Source organism: Macaca thibetana, chromosome 15 (genome assembly GCF_024542745.1).
Source record: "Macaca thibetana thibetana isolate TM-01 chromosome 15, ASM2454274v1, whole genome shotgun sequence".
Classification (NCBI taxonomy): domain Eukaryota; kingdom Metazoa; phylum Chordata; class Mammalia; order Primates; family Cercopithecidae; genus Macaca; species Macaca thibetana.
The window spans coordinates 6,755,180-6,768,288 of NC_065592.1; the positions used below are offsets into that span (position 1 = coordinate 6,755,180).

General features: G+C 51.7%; 2 protein-coding genes across 15 annotated transcripts in view; both read left to right on the top strand.

Moving 5' to 3' along the window:
* Positions 1-13,109, top strand: part of RAPGEF1 (Rap guanine nucleotide exchange factor 1) — a 159,884-nt gene that overhangs the window by 108,859 nt on the left and 37,916 nt on the right. For 7 of the 14 annotated variants that reach the window (XM_050759739.1, XM_050759731.1, XM_050759734.1 and 4 more), the window contains 3 exons: positions 474-974; positions 5,183-5,385; positions 7,936-8,094. In XM_050759739.1, coding sequence (XP_050615696.1) covers positions 474-974; positions 5,183-5,385; positions 7,936-8,094 — 863 coding nt within the window. The remainder of the gene's footprint in view (positions 1-473; positions 975-5,182; positions 5,386-7,935; positions 8,095-13,109) is intronic. The other 7 variants (XM_050759733.1, XM_050759732.1, XM_050759737.1 and 4 more) reach the window with 2 other exon arrangements.
* UCK1 (uridine-cytidine kinase 1) overlaps positions 1-13,109 on the top strand; it is a 117,309-nt gene that overhangs the window by 5,793 nt on the left and 98,407 nt on the right. The gene's annotated exons all lie outside the window — the stretch shown is intronic.

The following is a 13,109-nucleotide window of genomic DNA, read 5'->3' on the forward strand; positions in this document are numbered from 1 at the left end:
CTGAAGTGATCGGCCTGCCTCAGCCTTGCAAAGTGCTGGAATTACAGGCGTGAGCCACCACGCACCCCTCAGTTGGGCTTTTTCAAAAAGGAATCCTAGAAGCAAAAGAGGCATTTAAGGAAATACATCAAAATGTAAATAGAAAATACAGTTAGATTACGGGGTTGCGGGTGATTTTTATTTTCTTGATGTAATTTGCCACGGTTTCTGTGATGGTTGTGTATTTTTCTTTTTTTTTAAGTAAGAAATGTAAAAAATAAGAAAAGTATAGCAAACAGCCATATTCCCATCTGGTTTGCTTTTATAATCAGGGAGAAGAATGAAGAATATAACATGTAAATATAAACGAAACCCTGGAGACATGTCTTTGTCACACACCCATGAGCAAGCCGGCAAGAGGTGGGCAGCGGGGGCTGGCTGCTCCTGCAGGGCCTCTGGCTAACGGGTCTTTTTTTTCCCTGTTGTAACTGCAGACCACTATGATCCCGACTATGAATTCCTCCAGCAAGACCTCTCTAACGCAGACCAGATACCTCAGCAGACGGCCTGGAACCTTAGCCCGTTGCCAGAGTCTTTGGGGGAGTCTGGGTCTCCATTTGTTGGCCATCCTTTCCAGCTGCCTCTTGGCAGCCATCCCCAGCCAGACGGACCTCTGGCCCCAGGGCAGCAGACAGATACGCCGCCTGCTCTCCCCGAGAAGAAGCGCAGGAGTGCAGCCTCCCAGACGGCGGACAGCTCTGGCTGCAGGGTGTCCTACGAGCGGCATCCCTCGCAGTACGACAACATCTCTGGGGAGGACCTGCAGAGCACGGCCCCAATCCAGTCCGTCCCCTATGCGCCCTTTGCTGCTATTCTCCCCTTTCAGCATGGAGGTTCCTCAGCCCCTGTCGAATTTGTGGGTGATTTTACTGCTCCTGAATCAACGGGTGACCCAGAAAAACCACCTCCTCTACCAGAGAAGAAAAACAAACACAGTAAGCTTTTGTTGCACTGTTGTCAGGAAGTGCATTTTATAACCTGAAATGGCAGTATGTTTTCTTTCAGCATTCGACCAGAAGCAAATCAGTGGCCTCATTATTTCATAAAAGATAGGCCAGCCAGGTATGTGGACACTTCTGGGAGCCAGGTTTTCTCATTACAGGTGATCGTTTTTAAAGCCTGATCAGCTGATCTCTCCTTTATAGTTTCCGTGCAGTCTCAGGCCGGTTCTCCACGTAGCCCGAGGGCTTCTCCTCTTTAGATGGCAGCAGTTGACCTTCTGGCCTGATCACAGTGACAGAGGGAAACAAGTGTCCTGGCATGCAGGACAGCATTGCAGCAACATCTGCATAGAGCGAGGTGGATATGTGAATTTCAGCAGAACTTACCTAGTGTCCACAGAGTGATTGTCTAAGGATCCTGTCTAGAGCACGCTGTCTCTGTTCATGCTCCCAGAATGACGTGGGAGCTGAGGTTGCCCAGCAGGAGTAATTGAGGACACTTCTTGGACCAAACATTTTAATATATGATGTTACTGGAGCCCAGGGGTGGAGCTGAAGTTTTGAATATTTTCCAACTGTAAATCTGCCATAAAAGTAATAAGGAGAGTTCTCCTGGAAATTCTGTTTTCTCCTAGCTCCCCTAACTGCCCCACACTTCTGGGAGTTGCCTGGCCCCCTCTGTCCCCGCCCTCTCCCCGCTTCACTAGCATAGTTCTGCTTCGATTTTCTTGGCAGCGCAGCTGTCACCGTTTCAATGTGTGTGGTCACGTTAGCCCCACAGCCCCAGGCTTCCCTGGCCTCAGTTGACATATCCAACAGAGAACTTCTGTGAACTAGAAATGGAATCTCTACTCCAAATTCCCAAATGAGAGCATCTGAGCCCAGCTTAGAACTGGGCCCCATTCTCAAAGAAGGGAAGACCTGGCTTGGTTCAGTCCAGCAAGGATCGCCCTGAGGGCCGGCTGCGTGGTCTCCAGAAGGCTGCGGCTGAGATGGTGTCATGTATCCCCAGCTCCTCGGTGGGTGTTGCCCAGCTTGTGTGATGGCCTCAGCAGTGGTCCCCCAGCTAGAGGGAGGGCTGGCTCTGTGGGACTAATGATGTCATCCCCATCTGTCGTGTATATTCGCTCATCAGAAACCAGGGCTTCCGCAGAGGGGTGTGCAATGGCAATGCCAGAAGCATTTCCTTCTCTTCCCCTCCCTCTGCATGGACAAGTGTTTAAAGAGCTGTTGGCCTCCCCCTTCACCTCTGTTATCTTGGGCTACATGCCACTCAGGCTCACCCCCTTTCCTTCCCTAGGGGAGGGGTCCTCTGAGCTCAGACACTGGGCAGGATGGCATCCTTACAAACTGCAGCAGACGCCAGAGAGCCTTACCCTTCCAGCTCCTAGAACAAGTGTGGGCGGCGGTCCTCATGCAGGGTCTGTAGAGGGGAGAAGGAAAGGGAGGGGTAGCCAGTGTTTCCTTTCAAACAGTCTCAAGTGGCTGAAAATCCCCAGTAATTTAGGCTACCATTTTGAGGCTTTAACCCATTCATCAGTGTCTCCAGCACTGGAGCCTGCAAACCTCTAAAAAACTCCTGAGCTGCAGCCATGGCGTGCTCTGAGCTAAAGCTTCACACGCCCTGTCGAAGGTCATCGTGACAGCCACCTGCAAGGCAGGCCCTATTAGCTCCAATTTCATAGGTAGAGAAACTGGAGCTTAAAAGAACTGAGTATTGCCCAAGATCAACAAGCAAGTGGGGCACGGATCTGGGACTGAGAGCCTGACCTGAGTTGTACAAGCCTGTTACACTTCCTCCCGAGCCAAGGAGGAATTCAGCCCTCCTTCCTTGAGATCCCATCCAGTTTTCAGTGTTGACCCCTATGCAGGGGGTGGTCTTCTCCATACTCTGTGAAAGAGCCCCAAACTTAGGTGCCCTGAGCCTCAGTCCTAGTCCCCAGTCTGCTCTTCACTCCCCGAGGGGACCCTCAGGTGACCTTCTGGAAAATGCCTCAAAATTGCTTTCAGGGAAAGAAGGAAAGAATCATCACCCTGGCCGCGTGGCTGACACTGGCCTGAGTTCACGCATGCTCAGTCCCAGTGTCACGACGTATCCTCATCATTTGGGATGCACTGATACCATGAGGGTCCCCAGCCCCTCTTGCCAGGGGCAACCCCATGAGTCCCTTGCACCAGACGAGCCTTGTGATCACTGTCCGGCACCTGAAATCCCCACAGTCCCAGGCCCTGAGCACTGGCGGCTGAGCCTTCCCAGCAATGCTGGCTGCCTGGCCTCTGGGCTGCCACTGGGCTGCTTTTGAAATGGACTGGGTCCTCCTCATTTCTAGAAGGCTGGGAATGTCACTGCTATTCCCTATGCTTGGCTAGCAGGTCTCTACAAGGGCTTCATCATCAAGAGTTCAGAAAGACCTCCTGAAGAGATCACAGTTTCACAGAAAAGTCAGGCAGAGGTGGTTGTGTTTAGTCTTTTTCTTTTTTCCATAGTTCACTGCAGCCTTGAACTCGGTTCAAGGGATCCTCCCACCTCAGCCTCTTGAATAGCTGGGACCATAGGCACATACCACCATTGCTAAGTTTTATCTTTTCTTTTTTCTTTTTAGAGATGGGAGTCTCACTGTGTTGCCCAGGCTGGTGTCGAACTAGCCTCAAGTGACCCTCCTGCCTCAGCCTCCCAAAGCACTGGGATTATAGGCATGAGCCACTGTGCCCGGCCACGTTTAGTCTTTTTAGGGAGCGGTTTGTGGGTGCTTGGGATCACCTTCCTAGGCTTGCCCCTTCCTCTGGAGCCTGGTGACGATGGTTGCACAGCATTAAAGAGGAAGTGTGGGGCTAGGCGCAGTGGCTCACACCTGTAATCCCATCACTTTGGGAGACCGAGCCAGGTGGATCACCTGAGGTCAGGAGTTTGAGACCAGCCAGACCAACATGGCACAACCCTATCTCTACTGAAAATACAAAAATTAGCTGGACGTCGTGGTCCATGCCTGTAATCCCAGCTACTCGGGAGACTGAGGCAGGAGGATCACTTGAACCCACGAGGTGGAGGTTGCAGTGAGCCGAGATCACACCATTACACTCCAGCCTGGGCGACAAGAGCGAAACTCAGTCTCGAAAAAAAAAAAAGGAAGTGTAAGACAAGCTCGGCCGGGCGCGGTGGCTCAAGCCTTTAATCCCAGCACTTTGGGAGGCCGAGGCGGGCGGATCACGAGGTCAGGAGATCGAGACCATTCTGGCTAACACAGTGAAACCCCGTCTCTACTAAAAATACAAAAACTTAGCCGGGCGAGGTGGCAGGCGCCTGTAGTCCCAGCTACTCGGGAGGCTGAGGCAGAAGAATGGCGTAAACCCGGGAGGCGGAGCTTGCAGTGAGCTGAGATCCGGCCACTGCACTCCAGCCTGGGTGACAGAGCGAGACTCGTCTCAAAAAAAAAAAAAAAAAAAAAGACAAGCTCAAGGGGCTGCGAGCTGCCCTTTCAGTAGCAGCAGCTGACCTCAGGGGGGAACCATCTCTTCCTGTGCATCTTTTCCAACCAAGTTCTGCTCTGTGCTTGTTGGAGCTAGTAAGAAATTCTTACATAATCTTTTAAATAAAGAAGGTGACTTTGAACCCCTTCCTTCAGTGACACTCCTGGAGAGAGAGCATTTCCTCTATACCTGGACCCCCAGAGCGGCTCAGGGAAGAAATAAACTCCCTACCTCTGTGACTGTCTTCCTCAGCTCAGTGTCTGGCCTTCCTTGATTTGTTGACTAGTTGAGGTTTGCAGAAAAGCCTCTGGCTTTGTGCTTATTTGAGGATACAAAATTTAGCACTGCAGAGCCACCACTTTTTCTTGGTATCTGAAGCTCAGCTCCACCTGGCAGGTGCTCGTGGCACTTGTGACGTGCCCCGAGGGGAAAGTGCCTGCTCAGGAGGTGGCTGAGACTTGCCATCCCTTGAGTCCCTCGCTTGAGTCCTGAGTTCGCATTAGGGTTCCCCATCGGTGTTGCGAGTCTGCCGGTCTGGACGTGTCTCCTCCATTAGCGCATCAGACAGGGTGTGATTTCACTGCCCGAAAAGGCCTCTGCGCTCCGCCTGTTCGTCCCTCCCTGAGGTGCTTTCGGTGGAAAGCCCCCCTAGCTGCTGTGGGAAGAATGCGGGGAGGGGTTCCCTGACGTGGCAGCCCCCAGCCTTGCTGCAGCTCTGTCCCTCCGTTTCACAGTGCTGGCCTACATGCAGCTGCTGGAGGACTACTCGGAGCCACAGCCCTCCATGTTCTACCAGACGCCGCAGAACGAGCACATCTACCAGCAGAAGAACAAGCTCCTCATGGAGGTATACGGCTTCAGCGACTCCTTCAGCGGGGTGGACTCCGTGCAGGAGCTGGCCCCGCCGCCCGCCCTACCCCCCAAGCAGCGGCAGCTGGTGAGTGACACCCTCCCTTGTGACTAGAACTTCTGATTCTAGCAGGTCTCTAGGAACCAGAACGAGCTTCCTCCCTGCCGTGGCAGGGCCCCAGTTTTGGGTGTGGAAGGCACCATCTCCCACACAGATGCTTTTACTTCCTCCTGAGATGCTCACCAGCAGCCCAGTGCCCGCTCCACCACCTCCCCACCCTGGGGTGCAGGGACCTTTCTTTTCCACAGCAGGCCCACGCAGCAGGGACAGGCTTGTACTCAGGGTGTTTGCTCTCTCTGCTGACAGTCTCTTGTATTTTTTTTCTGTCTTCTTTGGCTTCAACATAGACCTCCCAGAAGGGAGGGACTCAGTCAAAGCACAGGACATGGTCTGTGCATGGCCATCTGTGGACTTGATTGGCATAATGGTCCTAACTGTGTAGAGTGACTTACAACCCAGCCTTGGCCGGGGAGGGCCCAAGGGAAACAAGCGCCATTGAAGCGGAGGATGGCTTTAAACAGAGCCACTCTGTTTCAGACATAGCACCTTCCTCTTCTAGAAAACACTCCTGTGCTGAGGACTCCCGTGCACGTAAGGAAGCACGGGTCAGCACAGAAGGCAGGCTGTTCCACCATGGGCACCCCATGAGGCTCCGGAACTGCCCAGGCACTGGGCAGGTAGGCAGATGGGGGGTGCCTGTGGCATCCCTCCAAACTTTCTCCCTTTGCTGCCAGTTAATGAACATGGAGGGCCCTAGTCGGGTTTGAGGATCTGAGCCTCTTGTCCAGCCATGCTCCCCAGGAAGAGGAAGCTCCCCAACAGGGAGCTCCAGGCTTGTTCAGAGCTGCCTGGGTTGCTGTGCTCGTGTGCTGGCCAGTCTGGTGGCTTCTACCAGGAGGCGACTAGTGTGCCCTGGGCCATCTTTTATCCATTGCGAGAGGACATGAAGGGCCGTCTGATTCTTCTGGGAGGCAGCTGCAGACTGGAGGACAAATATCCCTGGATTACTCCATATAATCACCTGGGGCTCAGCCCAGTCCCAGGAGTCCCGGAGCTTCCTATACTCAGTGGGCTCTGGCTGACCAAGCAAGCTGTTTTGTTTCCACTGAGAAACCACACTCAGCCCCTTCAGAGAAGGCCGTGTCCAGTAGAGGAAAGGCCAAGCCTGGAGTTGAGAGTCCTGAATTCCAACCCTGCCACTCGTTAGCCGTGTCACATGTGCCATTTTCAGGGTCTCAGATCCTCACCTGCCCTGCCCATCCCACAGGCACAATTGAGAATATGAGTCTCAATTGCTTTGAAGATGTTTCAAAAAGGGTCCCACCATGGAAACATAAATGCCTCATTTAGAGACCCCTTGCTTAAAATGTTTGGTTAGAACCATTGCCGAGACCCAGGAGTGGTGGTGGCACATGCCTATAGTCCCAGCTACTTGGGAGGCTGAGGTGGAGGATCACTTGATCCCAGAAGTTCAAGACCAGCCTGGACAACATAGTGAGACCCTGTCTCAAAAAAAAACAGCCATTGCTGAGCCAGATTTATTGAAAATATTTTTGGCCCATTGGGCATCTTCTCCACACTGTGGAGTCCACAGGCTTCTGAATATTTGGGGAGACACCCCTAGTGAGTGAGTGGAATCAGAACCTGTTCTACCATGCCTGCGGGGCAGTGGTGAACTCAGCCCCTGGAGGCCTGTTAGGAACATCTGTGTTGAACACCTACCTCCCCAGGTAAGCACCGGGGGTCTCATCTGGCTCTACATGGTCCCTGCCACAGCTCCTGGCATCCCCATTATAAGTAAATTGACGCTGACAGAGCCAGCGAACCTTAATCCAAGCCCACAGCTAGAAACAGAAGACCTGGGAGCCAGGCCCAATCCTAACGACAACCCAGGCGTACCACCTGACAAGTCCTGCCAGCTGCTGGTCACACCCTCTCAAATGCAGATGCAGGAAGCGTTATCCACACTTCACAGACAAAAATGGTGCTCATTACATACGCCTGTTGGCCCACGTACAGTGTGATAAGCAAGATTCCAGGTGCTTCACACGTATCATCCCATTTCATCCTCCCAACAGCCCTGTACAGGAGGTGCCAGGGTTCTCCCCATTTTACAGACAGAAAACCTGAGGCACAGAGACCTTTAAGTAGTGCCCAAGGCCAAACCCGTGAGAAATGGCAGGATCCAGACTCAAACCCAGGCAGCCGGAGCCCCATCTGAGTTTTGAAGACGTGTTAATGACACATGGATCCACTCCCCACAGAGGAGCAGCTCCAAGCCCGGAGTCAGCCCAGGTCTGTGTGGCTCCAGCCACCTCGTCCTCCTTCCACCCAACCTGCTTCCAGTGGACACAAATTTTAGGATCTAGAGTAAGGAAGTGAAGGAGGGTGCCCTTTCCTGCAGATAGCCTTCGGCAGCTGGTTTTAGTCCCTGAACTGGGCCTAGAAGCCGTCCCTCTCCAGAATGTCTCCGAGAGGATGTGGAGAGCGACCTCCATGGCCTTTCCCTGCACGGACCTGACTGTTCTCTGCTTCTCTCCCTCCTTCCCTGCCTTCTCTCTCCTCCCCTCTGTCCAGCAGGCCTCCTGTGCTGCTGCTTCCTTCTCCTCTGTCTCCTACTGTGTCCAGCAAACTAAAGTGGCCTTCACCCCCGAGGACGGCAGTGCCGCTCAGGGCCTCAGTGTGTCCGTCTCTCACTCCTTTCTCAGCCGGCACGGCAGCTTGCCTGTGCCCTCGGTGAGTTGCTCCCTGCTGTTCTTTACTTGGAAACACGTGAACAGGGCCATTCCTTGGTAGCGTGTGCCTCAGCTATGTGTTCTGCCCATCACGGCCCCTGCCCTTCTGCGGGTCCCTACACATAGATGGGAAGGTTATGAATGGTTGGTTCTCTGGGGCCTTAAAGACCGTGAGGCATCCAGGTGAGGCAGGGGTAGGCATGGGAAATGCGAGTGGCCAGTCTGGCATAAACTGACAAACACATTTTGACCTTTTTATCCCAATCTCCCTTTGGGACTTGGATCAGCCCTCTGTGTTCCAGGATTAAAAAGGAATATAACCAGGTGTGGTGGCACTCACCTGTAGTCCCCACTCCTCAGGAGGCTGAGGCAGGAGAGTTCAAATCCAGCCTGGGCAACGTAGTGAAACCCTGTCTCAAAATACATAAAACAGATGAGATGGATGGGTAGATGGGTGGTACTGTTCCTCACATAGAAAGCCAGGTTGAGGAGAGCAGGCTTCACCAGCACGTGATGGTTTGATTAAGGGCTGTATTAGTTTGCTTTTGCTACATAACAAACCACCCAAAACTTCGTGGCTTAAAATAATAGTGACCATTTGTCACTGCTTAGGACACGGAGTAGCAGGATGGTTGTGCTACTCTGGCCCAGACTCGGCCAGTTTTGGCTGAACTCACTGACATCCGTGGGACCTGAGCTGGGACAATGGGGCTGATTTGGCTGTGACCCATGTAGTCTGTCACCTCCATCAGGCTGGCCTGGGCTTGTTCACATGACAGCTGGCGGGCTTCCAAAAAAAACAAATAGAAGCGTGCAAGGCCCCTTAGGGCCTAAGCTCAGAAGTGCTGTGATGCCTGTTCCATTGCATTTGCTCAGTTAAATTACAAGGCCAGCCCAGATTCAGGGAGCACAGAAGTTGCTTCTGCCTCTTTATGGTGGTTGCTGCTAAGTCATGTTGCACACGCTGTGGGTCCAGGAAGGGAATGGGCTGCAGCCATTTGTGTAAACAGTTTACTGCTTTAAGCCTAGGGGCTGACACTGAAGAGGGGGTCTTTCACTGGCATCTGTGCATGTCCAGGAACCGAAATGGCCACATTCTCCCTTTCATCTGTTAAAATGAAACTTAGCACAGGGGAAAGAACTCTAGAACAATTTCGCTTCAGCATCTTTCCTTTGGGACTGGATTTTCCTTGCCTCGTATTTTGTAACTGTAAGGATTAAGTAAAATTATATGAAGCGGCTAGGTACGTAGTAAGCTTAGAAAGCTTATTACTGTTCTTGCTCTCATTGTCTTAGTAATAAGAGTTCTGGATTCTCGTCTTGTTCTGCTTCTAACTTTACACATGAGAGCTAACCTGTTTGGCCTTTATCCCCCCTCTATAAATGATGAGTTTGGACTGCGTGATTTTTTGTTTTTTGTTTTTTGGTTTTTGGTTTTTTTTGAGACGGAGTCTCGCTCTGTTGCCCAGGCTGGAGTGCAGTGGCACGATCTCGGCTCACTGCAAGCTCCGCCTTCCGGGTTCACGCCATTCTCCTGCCTCAGCCTCCCGAGTAGCTGGGACTGCAGGCGCCCACCACCACGCCTAGCTAATTTTTTGTATTTTCGGTAGAGACGGGGTTTCACCGTGTTAGCCAGGATGGTCTCGATCTCCTGACCTCATGATCTGCCCGCCTCAGCCTCCCAAAGTGCTGGGATTACAGGCCTTGAGCCACCATGCCCGGCCGGACGGGGTGATTTTTAAAGACTTATCCAAACTCAGGTTCCCAGTTTGGTTTTGTCTGGTTTCCATCTGTGCCCAGGGTGGGCAGTCCAATGCCTAGTGACTTCCAGTGGCCAGGACTAAGACGGTCCTGCCTGTCGTGAGGACCTTGGAGTGCATTCTCCCACTGTATACTGAGGCCTCACTCCTTAGAGCCCCCAGCAGCCCTACTCATGCTGGGAAGACAGGTTCCCCTCACCCTGCTCTGGCCACACAGAAGCCCATGGTTTCCTCAGAGGCACCTCTGGCAAGCTCCTTTCACAAATCTTGCGAAACTTGGCCTGTAGACAATCCAAGCTCTTGACCGAGCTAGGTTTTTGTTTTTGTTTTCTTTCCCCTTAGAGTTTCTACAATATCCCTTTTGAGCAGTTAGGGTTAGAGGACTATGAATGAACTGGACTGTTTGCTACAAAATTAAATTTGAGGGCGTTTTAATTAAGTTTGGTTATGAGTACGTCATAGTTTTTATCCCTGGGACACACAAGAGCCTTAAGACATCTTGTGTCTAAAACACTGCATTCTTAGCAACAAGTCCACCAAGGACCCCGAGGGAAGGACCTTATAAGATGCCTTATGTCATTAAAACGAGAATACCTCAGGAACCATTAGTAATGGCCACGTTTGGAACATTCAACATCCAGTACACTGAAACCTCAGAAAAGTGATTTAGTACAGTGCCAGCATGTTCTTCATATATCCGTTGGTTAAATTCTAAGATGAACCTCAGACATAGGGCTTTGGATTACTATCAGAGCGCCTTTTATGCCTGAATTTCTTCATTCATTGCTCCTGGGCCTGTGTCATTTGTTCAGCATGAAACTCTGAAGGGGTGTCCCTTGGAAACACAGCAGTTGTCAAATCTGAAGACACCTCACATGGTTCTTGACACAGTGGATGATTACTTCTACTAAAAGACTCTAACCATTGAAAACTTCTTGCCAAGGGAATTTGTAGGGCACTAAACCTGTGTGGAACAATTTAAATTGAAGTGGATACTGAGAAGTATTCTCATTCACTCCTCCCCTGATCCTAGGGATGGGTTTAATTCAGCAAGCTCAGGACATCAGCTTTTCCGGGCCAGGCTGCAAAAGACATCCAGTTGAGGAAGATGGCCCCAGCCAAAGTAGGGCTGCAGGTTAGCAGGCAGAGGAAGATAGGCACGAAGCCTGCTTCAGAACCAAAAACATCTGCACACATTTTAATTAATTTTGGGTCTGAGTACATCATGGTTTTTTGGTTTTTGTTTTTGTTTTTGTTTTGTTTTGTTTTTGAGATGGAGTCTTGCTCTGTTGCCCAGACTGGAGTTCAGTAGCATGATCTCGACTGACTGCAACCTCCGCCTCCTGGGTTCAAGCAATTCTCCTGCCTCAGCCTCCAGGGTAGCTGGGATTACAGCCGTCCGCCACCACGCCCGGCTAATTTTTTGTATTTTTAGTAGAGACGGGGTTTCACCATGTTGGCCAGGCTGGTCTCAAACTCCTGACCTCAGGTGATCTGCCCGCTTCGGCCTCCCAAAGTGCTGGGATTACAGGCATGAGCCACCACACCAGGCCACATCATGGTTTTTATCCCTGGAGTATATAGGAGTCAAGACATCTTTTATGTAAAATACAAGTTCACACCATGTTAAGGCATATGTGAGGAATGACATGAGAGTTGAAGGCATAGAAACTTTGTGGGTGGTGGAGCAAGGACAGGGTCGTGGGGGCTGGGGGTGGAGCTTGAGCTGTGGCTTGAAGGACAGTTGGGATTTTTTAGGAGCTAAAGGGCAGGAAAAGCAAGTCAAAGATGTTCCAAGCAGAAGGACCTGCCAGAGGCATGGAGGCCAGGAAGCCCAGTGTCCATTTGGGAAGGTCATCTCAAATGTAAGCACTTAGAATAAGGTCACGAGGGCAACAATGACAGCCAGCTTTCCCGTCTCCCCAGAACCTCCACTCCAGGAAAAGCCAGTCCTCCCCACCCGCAGGCTCTGCCGGGCCTGGACTCGACTGTTTGCTGGGCTTCTCTCTCACCAGCACCGCCTAGGAGTTGGTCCCAGGGGGTCCCTCCTACCGTCCCCTGCACAGGCTTCAGTCCTGTGTGCTTGGCCCTTCATTCACCAGAGGTGTTAGCTCCTGGTCCATAGACTCGCCTCTTGCCTGACTTTGGCCGTAACCCTAGGAGACTTGAACACAGACAGAACTCCAAACCCTGACACGTGGTCTCCGGGGCATTCGGACCAGCTTGGTAAAAGAAAGGTGTTGAGAAGAATGTATGCATGACCGTGAGGCAGGAAAGGTATAGAGAGGTGGGTGCAGCCTCTGTGATCCTGATTGGGCCAGGCCCCGCCTGTGCCTGTTCTGTGGGGACGTGGCTCTGTGTCTGAGTGACAGCCTCACCATCCCTCCCAGAAGTAGCAGTGCTGCCCGTGTTTTCTCTCTTGACTGCTCTCCAGGTTCTTGCTCCCTGGGCTGCCTGCTGTATTCCCATGGTGGCCCTGCCTGGTGGCTGCCCATCTGCTTTCTCTGCCCTACTCCTTCCCACCTTCCACAGTAGACTCCCATGGCCCTCTCCTCTGCACGTCCCTTCTCTGGCTTGCATTTTCTCTGCTTCTGCACATCTCGAAAGTTGTAGATTTGGTTCCTATTCACGGTGCCCTTGACCAAGATATTATGCACAATCTCTCAGTAACCATTAGGGCTGCCTGTGCCCTGCCGGTGCTGCAGGGTTGGCATTGGAAAAAATACCTTCCTCCAGCCAGGAGCGGTGGCTCACGCCTGTAATCCCAGCACTTTGGGAGGCCAAGGCGGGCAGATCATGAGGTCAGGAGATTGAAACCATCCTGGCTAACACAGTGAAACCCCGTCTCTACTGAAAATACAAAACAATTAGCCGGGCGTGGTGGTGGGCGCCTGTAGTCCCAGCTACTCCGGAGGCTGAGGCCAGAGAATGGCGTAAACCCGGGAGGCGGAGCTTGCAGTGAGCGGAGATCGCACCACTGGACTCCAGCCTGGGTGACAGAGCGAGACTCCGTCTCAAAAAAAAAAAAAAGAAGGAAAAAAAAAAAAAAAAAACACCTTCCTCCGTACCCCACACTACTTTCTTGTACGTTCTTTCTTTGCTAACTGAAAGTTATGGGTATTTACTGTCACTAAAAGATCTATTTGGGTGCTAGAAATCTGTTGAAATATTTCTTTACCATCTTGGCTTCCAGAATGAATCTGGATAATTAAAACTGCTAGCAGACCCAAGTTGTGAGTAGAAGTTATATTGAAAT